The sequence below is a fragment of the Bos javanicus genome, chromosome 10, assembly GCF_032452875.1.
Source record: "Bos javanicus breed banteng chromosome 10, ARS-OSU_banteng_1.0, whole genome shotgun sequence".
Lineage (NCBI taxonomy): Eukaryota > Metazoa > Chordata > Mammalia > Artiodactyla > Bovidae > Bos > Bos javanicus.
In genome coordinates, this window is record NC_083877.1 from 66,110,425 (window position 1) to 66,127,151 (window position 16,727).

Genomic DNA, 16,727 nt, shown 5'->3' on the forward strand with positions numbered 1-16,727 from the left:
GTAAAAAATAACACCTGAATGTTTTTCTTTGCATTTCCTTCATGAGAAGCAAGACTGACCATCTTTTTATGTTTGTGAGGACCATTTATATTTTTTGCTGTTAATGGCTTATTCATATTCTTTCCCCATTTTTCAATTAGGTTGTCCTCTTTTTTTGTACTTGTGTGTAGGACATTTTTATATTGTGGATATTATTTGTTAATTACATGTTTGACAAACATCTTCATCTCAGTCTATCATTTGTGTTTTATTTTTAACTTTTTAAATGATGTCTTTGATTGAGGAAAACTTTATATTTTTATGGGAAAAAGTGATATTTTTTTTCCTTTACAGATTCTATATTTTGTGTGTTGCTTAAGAAAACTATCTTTCCTTCTAATAATCATGCAATTTTGTTTTTCAAGTTGAAGTTTCTTAATCACTTGGAATTATTATAGCATGAGGTAGATATCTATATTTTTCCAAATTGTTCTAGCACCACTGATGATTCACTCTTCCTTCTTTGGTTAGAAATATAATTTATATTATAAGCCAAATTCCAATTCATTTATTAGTCTGGAGAGTTTCTATTCAATCATTCTCTTTATATTATAGGAGCTAACAGTATATTTACTTTAATTACTACAGCTTTATAGAATACTTTGATATTGGAGAAGTCAAGCTCCATCTCATTTCTCTCCATTTTTATCTTGTGTGTTTGAGAATCACTTTTCAAATTTCATAAAAATTTGAAGGTCATTGAATTTATTAATTTGGGACTGATGTGACAGCTTTACAGTGTTAAACCTTCCTAACCAGAAATACAATTCCCATCTCCACTTACTGAGATCTTCTTCTATGCCCTCAAGTAAAGTTTTTTTTCTTTTTGGCCATGTCAAGTGGCACGTAGGATCTTAGTTCCCCAACTAGGGATTAAACCGGTGCTCCCTGCAGTGGAAGTATGGAATCCTAACCACTGGATCACCAGGGAATTCCCTAAAGTATTTTTATATAGTTTTTACACACTTCTTGATAGATTTATTCCGGATACTTGATATTTTTGTTGCTTTTGCTATTATATTTCCTAGTTGCTGGTATGGAAATTCTACAAATACCTTCTATCCAGCCATTTTATTAAACATTCCTTTAGCTGATTCTCTTTGTTTATCTCTGGAGATTCTCATCACTATTACTTGGATGTTTTGACCTCAGGTTTGAGATATATTCAAATATCCTTAAATATCTGTAAAATTTTGCATCCAAGAGGGAACAAATATGTAAAGAATAGAGAATTCAATCAGACAATAAAGAGATTAGATGAACAGAATTATCAGCAACTTCAGTGGGAAGCTGTAGACTTAAATTGGAGAAGGCGATGGCACCCCACTCCAGTACTCTTGCCGGGAAAATCCCATGGATGGAGGACCCCGGTAGGCTGCAGTCCACGGGTTCGCTCACAGTCGGACAGGACTGAGCGACTTCACTTTCACTTTTCACTTTCAAGAATTGGAGAAGGAAATGGCAACCCACTCCAGTGTTCTTGCCTGGAGAACCCCAGGGATGGAGGAGCCTGGTGGGCTGCTATGGGGTCGCACAGAGTCGGACATGACTGAAGCGACTTAGCAACAGCAGTAGCAGTAGACTTAAATTAGAAGAATTGGGTCATCTGTAGTATTGAGTTTTTCTTTGGTATCTTTCGTCAGAGTTTCGTCATTTTCTTCATACAGACAGACCTTACTGAAATTTTGTGAGATTTACATTTAAGAATTTTGGGGTTGAAGTACTAATAACGTAAGTTGTAAAGTGTTTATAATTTCAAATTCCATTTGTTCATTGTTGGTATACTGGAAAGTGATTAACTTTGGCCTATTAACCTTATATCCTGCAATCCTCCTATAATTGCGTATTAGTTCCAGGAGTTTTTTGGTATATTGTTTTGTATGTTCTGCATAAAAGATCATGTCATCATCTCATTTTGGCTTCCATCCCTGTTAACCTTTCATTTCCTTTTCTTGTTTCACTGCATTAGCTAGGACTTCTAATATGATGCTGACTAACACGGTGGGAGAGGACATCTTTGACTTGATCCAACCTTAGAAGAAGAGCTTTGAGTTTCTTATTGTTAAGTATAATTTTGTTGTTGCTGCTTAGTCATTAAGTCATGTCCAACTCTTTGTGACCCCATGGACTGTATCCCACCAGGCTCCTCTGTCCATGGCATTTCCCAGGCAAGAACAGTGGAGTGGGTTGACATTTCCTTCTCCAGAGGACCTTCCTGACCCAAGAATTGAAACTGCATCTCCTGCTTGGCAAGTGGATTCTTTACCACTGAGCCACCTGGGAAACTCAAGTATGATGTTACCTTAGCTTTTTCCTGTAGATGTTTCTTATCAAGCTGAAGAAGTTCCCCTCTATTTCACTTTGCTGAGCTTTTTGTTTTAAAATCATGAATGGTGTTGGATTCTGTCAACTTCTTCTGTTGACAGAATATGCTTCTTCTGTATATATTGATATGATCATATAATTTTTCTTTTTTAGTCTGTTGATGGATTGAAGTAATTTATTTTTGATTGTTGAACAAGCCATGCATACTACAGTACGTCCTCCTTGATCTTGGTGTATAATTTGTTTTATACATTTTTGTTCTCAATATGCTAATACTTTGAGGATTTCTGTATCGCTTTTCATGAGAGACACTGGTGTGTAGTTTTCTTTTCTTGTAATGCCTCTGTCTGGTTTGGGTATTAAGATAATGCTAGACTCATAGAATGGGTTAGAAAGTATATTACTTCTTCTATCTTCTGGAAGAAACTGTAGAGAATCATTGGGTTTTCCTGGTGGCTCAGATGGTAAAAAATCTGCCTGCAATGCAGGAGATGCTGGTTCGATTCCTGGCTTGGAAAGATTCCTTGGAGAATGGAATGGCTACGCGCTCCAGTATTCCTGCTTGGAAAATCCCATGAACAGAGGAGCCTGGCAGGCAACAGTCTATTAAATTAAGGTCAGCCTCATAGAATGAGTTAGAAAGTATTACTTCTACCTTTTGAAAGAAATTGTAGACAATCATTATAATTTCTCCCTTAAATATTTGGTAGAATTCACAGGTGTACTTGTTGGGGTCTGATGCTTTCTCTTTTGAAAGTTATTAGTTGTTTATCCCATTTATTTAAATAGATATAGGCCTATTCGGATTGTCTATTTCTTCCTAGGTGAGTTTGGAAGGCTGTGTCTTTCAAGGAATTGATCCAGTTTATCTTGGTTTTTAAGTTTATAGGCATAGAGCTATTCATAATATCCCTTTCTTAGCCTTTTTAATTTCCATGGAATCTATAGTGATGTCCCCTCTTTCATCTCTGATATTAGTAATTTGTGTTTTCTTCCTTTTTTTGTTATCTTGGCTAGAGGCTTATTGATTACTCTGACTTTTTCAAAGAACCAGCTTTTGGTTTTATTGATTTTCTCTATTGATTTGTTCTTAATTTCATTGATTTCTGATCTAATTTTTGCTATTTCTTTTCTTCTACTTACATTTGATTTAGTTTGCTTTTCTTTTTCTAGTTGTCTGAGGTAGAAGCTTAGATTGTTACTTATATTAGATCTTCCTTCTTTCTAATATATGCATTAGCTGCTACAAATTTCCTTGTAAGCACTTTTTTCACTGCAACCCACAAATTTTGATGAGCTGCATTTTCATTTATTTAGAAGATTTAAAAATTTACCTTGATATTTATTCTCTGATTTATGTGTTATTTAGAAGTGTGTTGAGTATTTTTTCATTTTCCAGCTATCTATTAATGATTTCTAGTTTCATTCCATATGATCTGAAAGCAGACATTGTATGATTTCTATTCTTTATACTTTTTAAGATGTACTTTTCGGCCCCAAATGAAGTATATCTTGGTGAAAGTACCATATGAGCTTGAGAAGAATGGATAATCTGCTACTGTTGGATTATGTAATCTGTAGATGTTAATTATATCCAGTTGACTGATGGCACCGTTGAGTTCAACTGTGTGTGCTATGCTTAGTCGCTCAGTCATGTCTGACTCTTTGTTACCCCATGAACTGTATCCTGCCAGGCTCCTATCTCCATGGGGATTCTCCAGGCAAGAATACTGGAATGGATTGCCATGCCCTCCTCCAGGAGATCTTCCCAACCCAGGGACTGAACCCAGATCTCCTGCATTGCAGGCAGATTCTTTACCATCTGAGCCACCAGGGAAGCCCAAGAATACTGGAGTAGGTAGCCTATCCCTTCTCCAGGGGATCTCCCTGACCCAGGAATTAAACTGGGGTCTCCTACATTGCAGGTGGATTCTTTACCAGCTGAATACCTTACTGATTGTCTACCTGCTGAGTCTATCCATTTCTGACAGAAGAGTGTTAAAGTATCCAACTATAATACTGGCTTCCTCTCTTCTCCTTGCATTCCTATCAGTTTTTGCTTCATGTACTTTGATTGTTATGTCATTTTGGAGTTGTTGTTCAGTCCCTAAGTCGTGTCTCTTTATGACCCCAGGGATTGCAGCATGCCAGGATTCCTTGTCCTTCACTATCTCCTGGAGTTTGCTCAGACTCATGTCCACTGAGTTGGTGATTCCATCCAACCATCTCATTCTCTGTCACCCCCTTCTCCTCCTATCCACCACAGCAAGATCCAGTTTTCCTCATGGCTGCTCCCTCCCATTAGGAAGCTTGCACAAGTTTCTTACCCTCATCCATCAGAAGACAGAGAGAAGAAGCAAGAACTACAATCCCATGGCCTCCAGAATGAAAACCACAGTCACAGAAAATTAACCATGAAAAATAGGAGTTCAGTATCATTATTCTGTCACCAGGTGGCTAACTAGTGATATGTGACCATATTTCAGTAATGGTTAAGTGTTCATATCTGCTATTGGCACATGGGTTCTCTGCCCATGTGCAGAGAGGCAGGGGGTCAGATCCCATATAGAACTTCCATGCCTACAGCCACACTTTCTATGAGCTCACTAAGAAATCACTGGAGTGACCAAGGAAAGTGGCTGCTGACTGACATCCATAGAATGGATCATTTGGGCCATCTTTTGCCCTTATGATTACTGAGAAAGTCCTAGTCTGTGAGCGCCTTTGGTGAGTATTCATGAATACAAATATTGTGGGTCAAAGGCAGGATAATGGGAGTGGCTCTTCAGGTGCAGGTGATAAGAGGGTGCATTGTTTGTAGAGAATTTTAAAATAATAATAAAGCCAACTATAAATTAGCCTTCTTTTTATTAGTATCATGTGATGGGCATTCTAAACAATATCAGTGATGCAATACTCTTCTTCAAAAAATCTTTTGTTGATTTACATTCTAAAAATTGCTTTGCCTGCGGTGGACTGTTCCTAAAACCCACCCTTAGTATGTCAAAAGTTTCCATCCACTTACCTTGTCTCTAGACATCTTATTGTCAATCCTCCGGTATTATTCTTTTCCAATCTGTCCATCCAGACTACCATTAGCTACTGACTATGTCCTGGTAGGCTGCAGTCCATGGGGTCGCTAAGAGTCAGACACGACTGAGCGACTTCACCTTCACTTTTCACTTTCATGCATTGGAGAAGGAAATGGCAACCCACTCCAGTGTTCTTGCCTAGAGAATCCCAGGGACAGGGGAGCCTGGTGGGCTGCCGTCTATGGGGTCACACAGAGTCGGACACGACTGAAGTGACTTAGCATAGCATAGCATAGCATAGCATGAATCAATCTAGATTCATAACACAGGACATCTCTCTTTCCAGGAAATGTGAACAAAAATGTACCATTTATAATTCTGCCCACAGTGAGAATTTCTCTTCATCATTGTCTTAAAGACACAACTGAGGTTAAAGAGTACAGCAGTCTGCATATAGTGCATGCTGCTGCTGCTGCTGGCTAAGTCACTTCAGTCATGTCCGATTCTGTGCGACCCCATAGACGGCAGCCCACCAGGCTCCCCGTCCCTGGGATTCTTCAGGCAAGAACACTGGAGTGGGTTGCCATTTCCTTCTCAATGTATGAAAGTGAAAAGTGAAAGTGAAGTAGCTCAGTCGTGTCCGACTCTTAGCGACCCCATGGACTGCAGCCCTCCAGGCTCCTCCGTCCATGGGATTTTCCAGGCAAGAGTACTGGAGTGGGGGGCCATTGCCTTCTCTGGCATATAGTGCATAATCATCCATAAATCAGGTTACATGTTTTCCTTCCTTATTTAACTAGTCAAGGGTGCTTCTCTCACAATATAGGTAGAATCTGGTAGGTTGGAGGATATGTGACTATGTATCAAGGTTGGGAACACTGAGAGTGTGCACCACTTACTCACATAGCTAACTGGTCCCAGCAGGCCTGCTTGAGCTCAGTCTAATATGTTCCACTTACCTTTAATGAAGAAGTATTAATGGACACACTCAACTGTATGGCTTGCTAGATAACATAACACCAAATTCAAGTATTTTTCAAGTTTGTGATTTGAATTTATCCCCAGGATATGTATTGCTTTTGATTTGCTATTCTACATTCTTGAAATTATTTGCAAAATTTGTTCATATTGTTACTATTCTTTTAATGCCTCTACAATCTATAGCAATGGCCTTTCCTTTACTCCTGATGACCATGATTTGTATTTTCTCTTTATTCTCATTGTCTTACTGTATTTTTTAATCAATTGTATTAATCATTTCAAAGAACCAATTCTTTTACTTTTTTCTGTTGTCTGTCCATTTTCTATATCATTGATTTTCATTCTTATGTTAGTTTAATTTTTCTAAATTTTGTTTCAATCTCCCCTTCTTTTTTTGTCATCTTAAGGTGAAAGTGTGGATGACAGATTTCAAGGCTTCCTCCTTTTCTAATATAAAATTTAAAAGCATAAACTTCCCTCTATGCACTGCTTTAGCAGTATCCTTTTCAGAAATACCTTCATTATTCAGCTTAAAATATTTTCTAATTTACATTAATTTTTCTTTAATCCATAAATTATTTAGAAGGGCATTGTTTAATTTCCAAGTATTTGAGGACTTTTTAGGCAGCTTTGTATTATTGATTTTAACTGTTTTTAGAAAAAATATTCTGAATCATTTTGAAGCCTCTGTACCTTATGAGGCTTGTTTAATCCAAAGGGCACAGACCAAATCTAGTCTTTGTACACTAGGATGTGGTATAGAGTAGGCGCTCCATAAACATTTGAATTAAATAAATGAGTGAAGAGTTGCTACAGCCACATAGATAAAGTGAGACAAATTATAGAAGTCAAAAGAGAGTAGTGAAATCGTGATGGTGACAGCATCATGTAACTTTCCTACAGTTGAGAGTGCAAAGTCCTTATTCTGTAACAACTGGATCTTGAGAAAGTACAGAAAGGATTTAAGAAGTCATGTAGTCAAAGGATGAAAACTAAAGATAAAGCCTAAGAAACAGCAAATGTTGGAGATAGAAATAAACCAAAAAAGGGGGGCCAGAATCCAAAGTGAAACTTTGCCTCTCTAGGTAGCCAAGATTTGACTAGTTTATTAACTGTCATTTGTGAACTACTGGTGATTTAATTAGGCCTTATCTGCATTATATATGTTGTAGTAATTGACATATGAGCAAAGATAACTTTGTGTGTGCTTAGTCGCTCAGTCATGTCTGACTCTTTGTGACCTCATGGGCAGTAGCACACCAGGCTCCTTTGTCCATGGGGTTCTCCAGGCATAAATACTGGAGTGGGCAGCCATTCCCTTCTCCAGGAAATCTTCCCAACCCTGGGATCAAACTCAGTTCTCTTGGATTGCAGGCAGATTCTTTACCACCTGAGCCACCAGGAAAGCCCAAAGATAATTTTTAGTAAGCCTATAAGTAGGTTCTTTTATCTCTAAACTAATGCCTATTATTTTCCATGTCCTGCATCAAGTATCCCATATTATACAGACATCAGCAAGGTGCCCTGGCAGATGCTAAAGATAATTTAGTCTACCAGGCTCCTATCCAAGCAGAATAATTATGCCTCAACTGGGGCATCCCCTGATTTAATGACTTAGGGTGGTCAGTCTTACAAATATTAAAGAAATAGTCTCTCATATGGGAATGCCAGCTGGCCTTGCTGCTGCATAGAATTTCTTTACCCAGAAGGCTTTAAACAAGAAAGAAAAAAAGCATTTCATTATTAATGCCTTTCCCCAAAAAATTGCTTTCTAAAACACAAATTTCCATAGGACACTATTTAAAGTGGTTATATAACTTTTTCCCTATATGGTTACAACATAATTCAGCAAGTCCCATATTGATAGTTGTTCAAGTTAATGTCAACATTTTGCTATTGTAATAAATATTACAGTGAACACCTCTCTATATCCATTATTACACTGTTACACTCTTTGTCTTTCTTTTTAAATAAGTTTAAGTGAAATTTTATTTCTGTAGCCCCAATATCTAGTAGAAACCAGAGCAGAATAAATATTATGAACTGACACTGTTAAAAGAAAAAACTTTTTAGTTTCATAGACTTTCTAAGTTCTTATTTAAATTTCCTTAAGAATAAATATGGGCTTTCCTGGTGGCTCAGATGGTAAAGAATCTGCCTGCAGTGTGGGAGACCCAGGTTCCATCCCTGGGTTGGGAAGATCCCCTGGAGAAGGGAATACCCACTCCAGTATTCTTGCCTGGAGAATTCCTTAGACAGAGGAAGCCTGGGGGGTTTCAAAGAGTTGAATACAATTGAGAGACCTTGACAAGAATAAAAATGCAACTAACTTCTTAAAAAAAAAAAAAAACAGGTCTAGACCTAGGGCTGCAGCAGCTAGAAGCTTCTGGGGTAACTACTTACTTGTGTCTGAGACTCCCCTCCCCGTGGTTTGGGAGACAATAACCTGAGACACATAAGGCTTGCAAGTACCTACAAGTCTAACTGTCTTTTTCACCTGAAAGAATGGATAATACAGAATTAGGTAATGAACACCTGTTTCCTCTATTTGGCTTTCCTTGGATTAAGATACTTACTGTATTTTCTAATTGTTCTTCTCCCATTCAAGAAATGCCCCCCCTTGTAAGGCAGAGCAGGAAAGAGTCCTTTTTTATCTTTACTACTGAGGCTTGGTGACCCAGTGTGCTTGCTGCAACTGGAGATTACTTTTGCTATGAGCTCTTCATGTTGGTTAACTTCACCAATCAGATCACAAAGATTCTGAGGAGGTATTCAGATTGTTCTGGAATTCTTCATGTGTCACTATGGGGGACTATCAGACCAAATGTTTTATTACACATACACAACATTTTAAGGTCTGTTGTTCAGTTGCTCAGTGGTGTCCAACTTTGTGTGACCCCACGGACTGCAGAAAGCCAGACTTCCCTGACTTTCACCATCTCCTGTAGCTTGTTCTAACTGATGTCCATTGAGTCAGTGATACCATCCAACCATCTCATCCTCTGTCGACCCCTTCTCCTCCTGCCCTCAATCTTTCTCAGCATAAGGGTCTTTTCCAATGAGTTAGCTCTTCACATCAGGTGGCTAAAGTACTGGAGGTTCAATTTCAGCATCAGTCCTTCCAATGAATATTCAGGGTTGATTTCCTTTAGGATTGACTGGTTTGATCACCTTGCATTCCAAGGGATTCTCAAGAGTCTTCTCCAACACCACAATTCAAAAGCATCATTTCTTCAGTGCTCAGCCTTCTTTATGGTCCAACTCTTACATCCATACATGGCTACTGGAAAAACCATAGTTTTGACTATACAAACCTTTGTCAGCAAAGTAATGTCTCTGCTTTTTAAGGTTAAGTGCATATTAAACAAAACATTTTATGAGAATATGCATGTGTGTGGGCCTGCATGCTAAGTTGTTTTACTTAGTGCTAACTTGTGTCTGACTTTTTGTGACCCTATGAGCTGTAGCCCACCAGATTCATCTGGCCATGGGGTTCTCCAGGCAAAAATACTGGAACTGGTTGCCATGCCCTCCTCCAGGGGATCTTCCCAACCCAGGGATCAAACTCCCGTCTTTTATGTCTCCTGCATTGGCAGGCAGGTTCTTTACCGCTAGTGCCAACTGGGGACTCTGTTGATTGTATTCCCCTAATATCACAGTGTAAAATATTAAATATAGAGGGAATATGCTGTTAGAATGATTACTGTGGTTTTTTGTAGTGTGGTTGTTAAGGGAAGTGGAAAGATAAGAAAATATATTTTAGCTTAACTAAGCATTCAAATGAACAGTATTTTCATCTAATTTACATATTCAAACTAATATTAATGTATAAAATATTTTGATATACTTTATTATCTGCTATCAAATTTCAATTTTACCTAAAAATTCAGAGCTTTCAAGAAAAAGTTAATTTCAGATGACATTATGGAAGGATTCATAACACCTCCTTGCCCAAGGTTACATACAGTCAATTAATATCCCTAGGTCTTGGATTCCTCATCAATAAATATTGAACCAGGCAGTTTCTAAATAACCTTCTCACCCCAAATTCCATGATTCTACATATTTGGAATGAAATAATTCATTGCTCTACAGATCATATATCTCTCTGAGGAATGCAAGGAGTTAACAACAACAACAAAAAAAACTCAAGGTATAAATATGAATTGTTTTGTGAATTGCCAATAATCCATTTACTTGCAAATATTCCACAAATTAGTTTTTTGGTGTAGTTATTTCTGTAAGAGCTTCAGTGTAAGAGGGAATCTCTATCTGTATGTATTTAGCGTGGCAGAGTTGGGAGGAAGCTTTCATAAATTTTCTTCAACGCTGAAAAAAGTAAGGATAACAAGTTTGAAAGGTTGGAGAAACTTGGACTTTGAATCACAGATAGAGAAACTGCAATTTAGTCAACTATGAGGTTATGTCTAGTGTTGTCTGCTTATTTTCTTTTGCTGTTTTAATGTAATGCAGTTGTATTTAGTGCTGAATTAATGAAACTGCTCATTCATTGATTGCCTTCCTCTCCATGATACAAATGAACATTACATCTAGTTTTGACCCAGCCTGACAATTTTAGACTCAGAAAAAAGGTAACACGATCCAGTGAAAGAACAACAGATGAAACCAGGGAGTTCTGGATGACAGGTTTGTTTCTGTGACTTTGAACAAGTGGATTAACCTTTTGGGTTTCAGCTTTTTCTCTCATAAAATGAAAATATTGAATTGCTTAGATCTCTTCCTCTTTAAATATTCTATAGTTCTATGGTTCTATGAATGATCTGGCCTCCTCACTGCCTATTAAGAATGAGTTCTCCTCACTGCCTATTAAGATTTGAATCCACCCCTGATTCTAACAGGATTGATTTACAATAGAAATTTCTTGCTTTCACCTTAATAATGACAATAATAACAAAAGCATCATTCCTTATCTTTTCTTTTCTGGTTTTTGAATGTTCCATTCTCTAAGCACGAGCGAAATCCCAAATTGTGAAGTCTCATACATAGAAAGGATGGAAAATTAGAAAAAGAAAAGCTCAAAAGAGATTTTTTTTTAAACCACTTCAGAGATTACTCTAGAGCCTGCATCTTATACCCATGCTTTGAATTTTTGTCGTCTTCTTACCATGAAGCCAGTGAGTTGCCACACGCTGGACCAGATTTATTCAGCTTTGTATTCTGTCATATTGCTGTCCTGGGGATATATCATCTATGCATCAATTGTAGCTGTATGATGACAGCTAAGGAAGGAATACCCAAGCAAAATCTTCAGGACGAGTGAAGATTTCTAATTCTTCTGGATTTGATTCCATGCACAATCGTTTAACTCATGCTTATCTGACATGTGTGTCAATTTAAAGCAAAATCCTTAATATAATGTTTCTGAATTAAAAAAAGATTTTTACACCCATGGATAAGGAAGGGGAATAAGCATATTAATAAAGAGTCTTTACTGCAGGTGGCATTAATCTAACTCAAAAAAATGTAAGCAAATAAAGGGAATTTGTTAACTCTCATAAATAGGTTAGGAGATTCATCTGGCCTCAGGTACACCTGTAAGGACACTCTAATTCTTCAACAGTTCCTCTCCACCAACAGAATGACAGTTGGAAGCTGAAGACTCCAATTCTATATAAGCTTAATAACCCAAAAGAGAGGAAATACATTTTGTATTGTTTTCCCAAATAACTCTAGGAAAAAGTCCCAAGAAAGAATGATTTACTGATCTGAGTTGATCATGTACAGTTCCTGTACCAATTAAGGTAGTTTATGGGATGGGTTATCTGATTTACTGGGATAACCTAGGTGATACTGCCTCTTCTTGGAAGCCTATAGTTGGGCCTATGACACTCATATGGAATGGGTTGCTCTTAGGAAAGAAGGGTTTTGTATTCTGAAAAAGTGGGGCCTCCTTTATTAGGATTCTGAAATGGTTTTTAGAAAGAGAAAGATGATTGTGAGCTGTGCAGATGTCCTAAAAGATGCCTGTGGCTCAAATCTTTCCCACAGAGCATGAGAAAATTACATGCAGAGAAAAAGATGCACATAAAAAGCTAATTTAAGTTTTATAACTCGATTCAATAATGCCACAAAGGGAGTAAGTACAGATCTTGGAGCCCAAAATACCTGTGTTCTAATTCTAACTCCAACAAGTTTACTAGCTGTGTGGCTTGGACAAATCCTTTCACCATTCTGCTCAACTTCCTTTTCTTTCTGTGAAATTGTGATAATAATACATATTGCATAGCACAGTGTACACAGAGTGATGAAGTACTACTACTTCTGAGGCACTTAAACATTAATGAGTATTTACGAGTGCTTCCTCTATAATAGGCAAATGTCCAAAAGGATGCACAAGCAGCAAAAAGGGAAAGGTGAAGAAGCAAAGAATCTACTTGGCCTGGTGGACATTACCGTGATATAATAGCACTATACAATGACAAAAGCCAATAGGTACCAGTTGTTGTATATAATGTGATGGGAAATTTTCTTAATGCTTCACATATATATTTATATACATTAGCTGAGTACTACTACTGTCCGCTTTAGAGGCACAGAGAGTTTATGTAACATGTCCGAGGTCACACAGCTAGTAAGTTGTAGAATCAGGACTTGAGCCTAGACAGACTGGCTCCAGAGCTTACATCTTAAACACTACTCTGTACTGCCCTTAGGCCAACTGTGTCAGAGCATATCCTGCCACATGTGTTCCTAAAGCAGAGAGGTGTCTGTGGACATACCACCACAGTGAGAATACATTATGGTTTCAAACCTTCACACTTGCTAGAATCCCCCTGGTTTACTCCACATGCCCCCTTTCTTGAGCTTACCTCACCAGAATTAATGGATTGTTATTCTTCTTGATGGGTTGTAAACTGTGAGATAGTTTGCCTACCACGCTTAGTTTAAGATTTGGAAGGTTTACTTGCAAAAGCTCTTAGAAGCACCCATGGATAAACAAGAGTGAAAAATTAAACCAAGGATAGACATTTTTGTTTGCACTTTTTTCAAAACTATCCAAACAACTGGATTCAAAACATTTCCTTGGCACCACAGGCAAATGCTTCTTCCTCAGGCATGAAATGGGCCATTGAAGATGCAGGCACATTGCTGTAGTAACTGAGGAAATTTGTAAACAATCTATAACTTCATATTTCTGCCACCTTTACAAGAGTCCTAAAGACCAAAACACTGATAAATGGTAGTGAAGCCTGATGACTTCTAAGAGAATTAAACAGGATACATGTGGCAGAAGCCATTGGTTGGTTAGCCCATCTCCTGTTCTCAAATCTACCTTACTTGGCATGTTGCATTACAGAGACTAGAAAAGCCATATATTTGCTTTCCTGCTCTCCTGAAGCTAGGGTTGGCCACTGAGGCAGTTTCAGGCCCAGTGAGGTGTAAGTAAGCGTCTCCAGGCGTTCTGGCAAATCCTTGCTTTCCTGATATAAAGGAGAAATGACACTGTCACACATTTCCTTCTGCCACCCCCTTCCTGTTTTGGATATAGACTCATGTCTAGAGCTATGGCAACCATCTTGCAAAGCACAAGAGAATGGCCAACAAAACTGGAGAAACGCTGGCTTTGTATTTTTCACACTGTTAACAGTCACCAACCGCTGTTTACCTCCAGAATGCTTGTTACATGAGTAAAATAGTTTGTCACTTTGGTTAGGTTTTCTCTTGATGCTGAAAGCATTCCTATTGATATAATGGGATTGCAGATACATTAGCCCATCTATTTGTCACCTTTTAATTCTACACCAATTTGTCTATCTCTCAAAAATCCCCCAGAAGTTGGGTTAAAGAAGCATTACTTAATCAAGTCACTGACATGACTTATAGGGCACAGAATAATCAAAACAAATCCTCTTTCTGGTTTATCCCCTAATCATACTATTTTAATGTAACTCCAATATTACATCATTAATAGTATAAGGAAGGGTGCATTAATAGCATAATAGTATAATTAATATTGTAAGGTCTAGCACATTAACCAAACTTAGTTCAATAAAAACCATCTTTTACTTTAAGCTCAAGTTCAACTTTATAGAGTTCATAGTTGAGAGAAATGATTGTAGTTATTTGTTCTACATCACCCTTCTGCAGCTCTCAGATAAGGCCTCCCAAACATGCCCTGAAGGTCATCCATCTGGCCCTCCCGGTAATGTGCACCAGGAAATCTAACTCACTCTCTTTGGACGCTCTCTTCTCTTCCCTGATACCTAGAGATGAGCAGAGCGACTCATAGAGGAAAATGACCCTCATTAGTTAATACCACTGAGTAGTACATAATAAGCACTCAACTTTATATGAATTAAGTGAATAAATTAAAAAGTATTATCTACTAGACTGTAGGGACTTTCAGAGAGGCTTTCTGGGGAATATGGTCTGTCTTAGTTTGGGCAGATATAACAAAATACCATAAACTGGGGAGCTTATAAACAATAGAAATTGACTTTTTCCAATTCTGGAAATGAGGATGATGGCACTGGCAGATCTGGTGTCTGGTGCAAGTCCGCTTCCTCACTGATGGCTGTCTTCTCACTGCAACTTCACATGGCAGACAGGACAAGTGATCTTTCTGGGGCCTCTTTTTAAGGGCACTAATCCTGTTCATGCAGGCTCTGCCTATGACCTGATCACCTCCCAAAGGTACCTGCTGATACCATGACATCGAGGGTTAAGATTTCAATATATGAATTTTGCTGTGCATGCTCAGTTGTATCTGACTCTGTGACCTCATGGACTGTAGCCTACCAGGCTTCTCTGTCCATGGAATTCTCCAGGCAAGAATACAGAAGTGGGTTGCCATTTCCTACTCTAAGAGATCTTCCCGACCCAGGGATTGAACCTGGGTCTCCTGCATTGCAGGCAGATACTTTACCACTGAGCCAGCAGGGAAGCCCATAATATGAATTTTGAGGGGACACAAACATGCACTCCAAGTACGATCTAAACAGTCTTAAACACCGCTGTTAAGATTTAGCCAAGTGAGAGGCGAGCAAGCCAGAAAAAATCGACAGTACAAAACGAAGTGTTTTATATGAATACAAGAGTGGTGTATGGGAGAGAATTGGAAATAATTTCATACTGTGGAAGTGAAGTGTGAAGCAGAGAAGTTGGCAGGGATCTAATCAGGATGGCTCTTGGCAAATGGAAAATTTGAAAAATTTTAAGAAGGAAATTGGCATTGCTCTGCATTTCAGAAAAATCACTTTAGGGACAGTTAGGGGAGTGAATTCAAGACAAGAAACTGGATTCAAGAAAAAGAGGATCATCATGGGTTCCTGGAGAAACAAGAGGCCATGAGGTTTAAACTAGTTCATCCATTCTGAAATGTATTAAGTATAAATTTCAACATTTTAAAGTACTCTACCATGCTAAATTCAACTCAACTATGTGCTGAGTTATATACTGCTGCTGCTAAGTTGCTTCAGTCGTGTCTGACTCTGGGCGACCCCATAGATGGCAGTCCACCAGGCTCCCCTGTCCCTGGGATTCTCCAGGCAAGAACACTGGAGTGGGTTGCCATTGCCTTCTCCAATGCATGAAAGTGAAAAGTGAAAGTGAAGTCGCTCAGTCGTGTCCGACTCTTAGCGACCCCATGGACTGCAGCCTACCAGGCTCCTCCATCCATGGGATTTTCCAGGCAAGAGTACTGGAGTCGGGTGCCATTGCCTTCTCCTGAGTTATATACTAGCCAGGAAGTATCCCCATTCTCTCATTGAAAGGGAGGTGGCAACACAGGACCAGGGAGCAGACTGACTACAAGATGGGAAAGAATCAACCCATGTACGTAGGCCACTTGGCAGGTGCCCTGACGGGAGGCCACCTGGCACTTTCCCAACTGCTCATCCCATTCTGAAGCCCAGAAGATAAGAACTTTAACCAAGGTCACACAGTGACCAGTCAGAAATAGTCCTAGTGGCTCCTAAATTTCAGATGACAAAACCTGCTGCATAAAATAATTCAACTAAAATCTAAAATAAAATGGTCACTTGCTCGCAAAAAGAAAACAAGCACAGTATTTCAGCTAAACATCATGAACCTGGATGAAACTGTAATTCAGGAAGTTGTAAAAATATGGCTGCACAATCCTGTTGGGCTGTCACGCCTATCACGTGACTGTGAAACTTGTGCCCCGCCCTGGGGCTCTGCCTTGCTTGGTTCGTGTGAGGCTGTGTGTGAGTGAAACTAGAGTGGGAGGTCAGCTACACAAGATGGTCTATTTAACAGCTGATCTGCTGGGACCAGTGCCTAAGAAGTTAATTTCTAGCTTTGAGATGGTTTCTGGTAATTGTAGGTAATTTAAAATATAATTGCAATTTAGTTGGGGAAAAAAAAAAA

At 38.6% G+C, this 16,727-nt stretch overlaps 1 protein-coding gene, 1 long non-coding RNA gene and 1 other non-coding gene across 3 annotated transcripts in view; 1 reads left to right on the forward strand and 2 right to left on the reverse strand.

Annotated features, from left to right (window-relative positions):
* LOC133254725 (uncharacterized) overlaps window positions 1–9,666 on the reverse strand; it is a 35,752-nt gene extending 26,086 nt beyond the window's left edge. The window contains exon 1 of the long non-coding RNA XR_009738753.1: window positions 8,954–9,666. This is a non-coding gene — a long non-coding RNA (uncharacterized LOC133254725). The remainder of the gene's footprint in view (window positions 1–8,953) is intronic.
* A 1,837-nt stretch (window positions 9,667–11,503) lies between these two features.
* Window positions 11,504–11,668, forward strand: LOC133255237 (small integral membrane protein 27-like). The gene is given in 1 exon segment (XM_061429765.1): window positions 11,504–11,668. A coding segment is annotated over 1 exon segment (165 nt).
* Window positions 11,669–15,210: 3,542 nt separating this feature from the next.
* TRNAC-GCA (transfer RNA cysteine (anticodon GCA)) lies at window positions 15,211–15,281 on the reverse strand. Its single transcript has one exon. It is a non-coding gene; the product is annotated as a tRNA-Cys (tRNA).
* Between the last annotated feature and the right edge of the window lie 1,446 nt (window positions 15,282–16,727).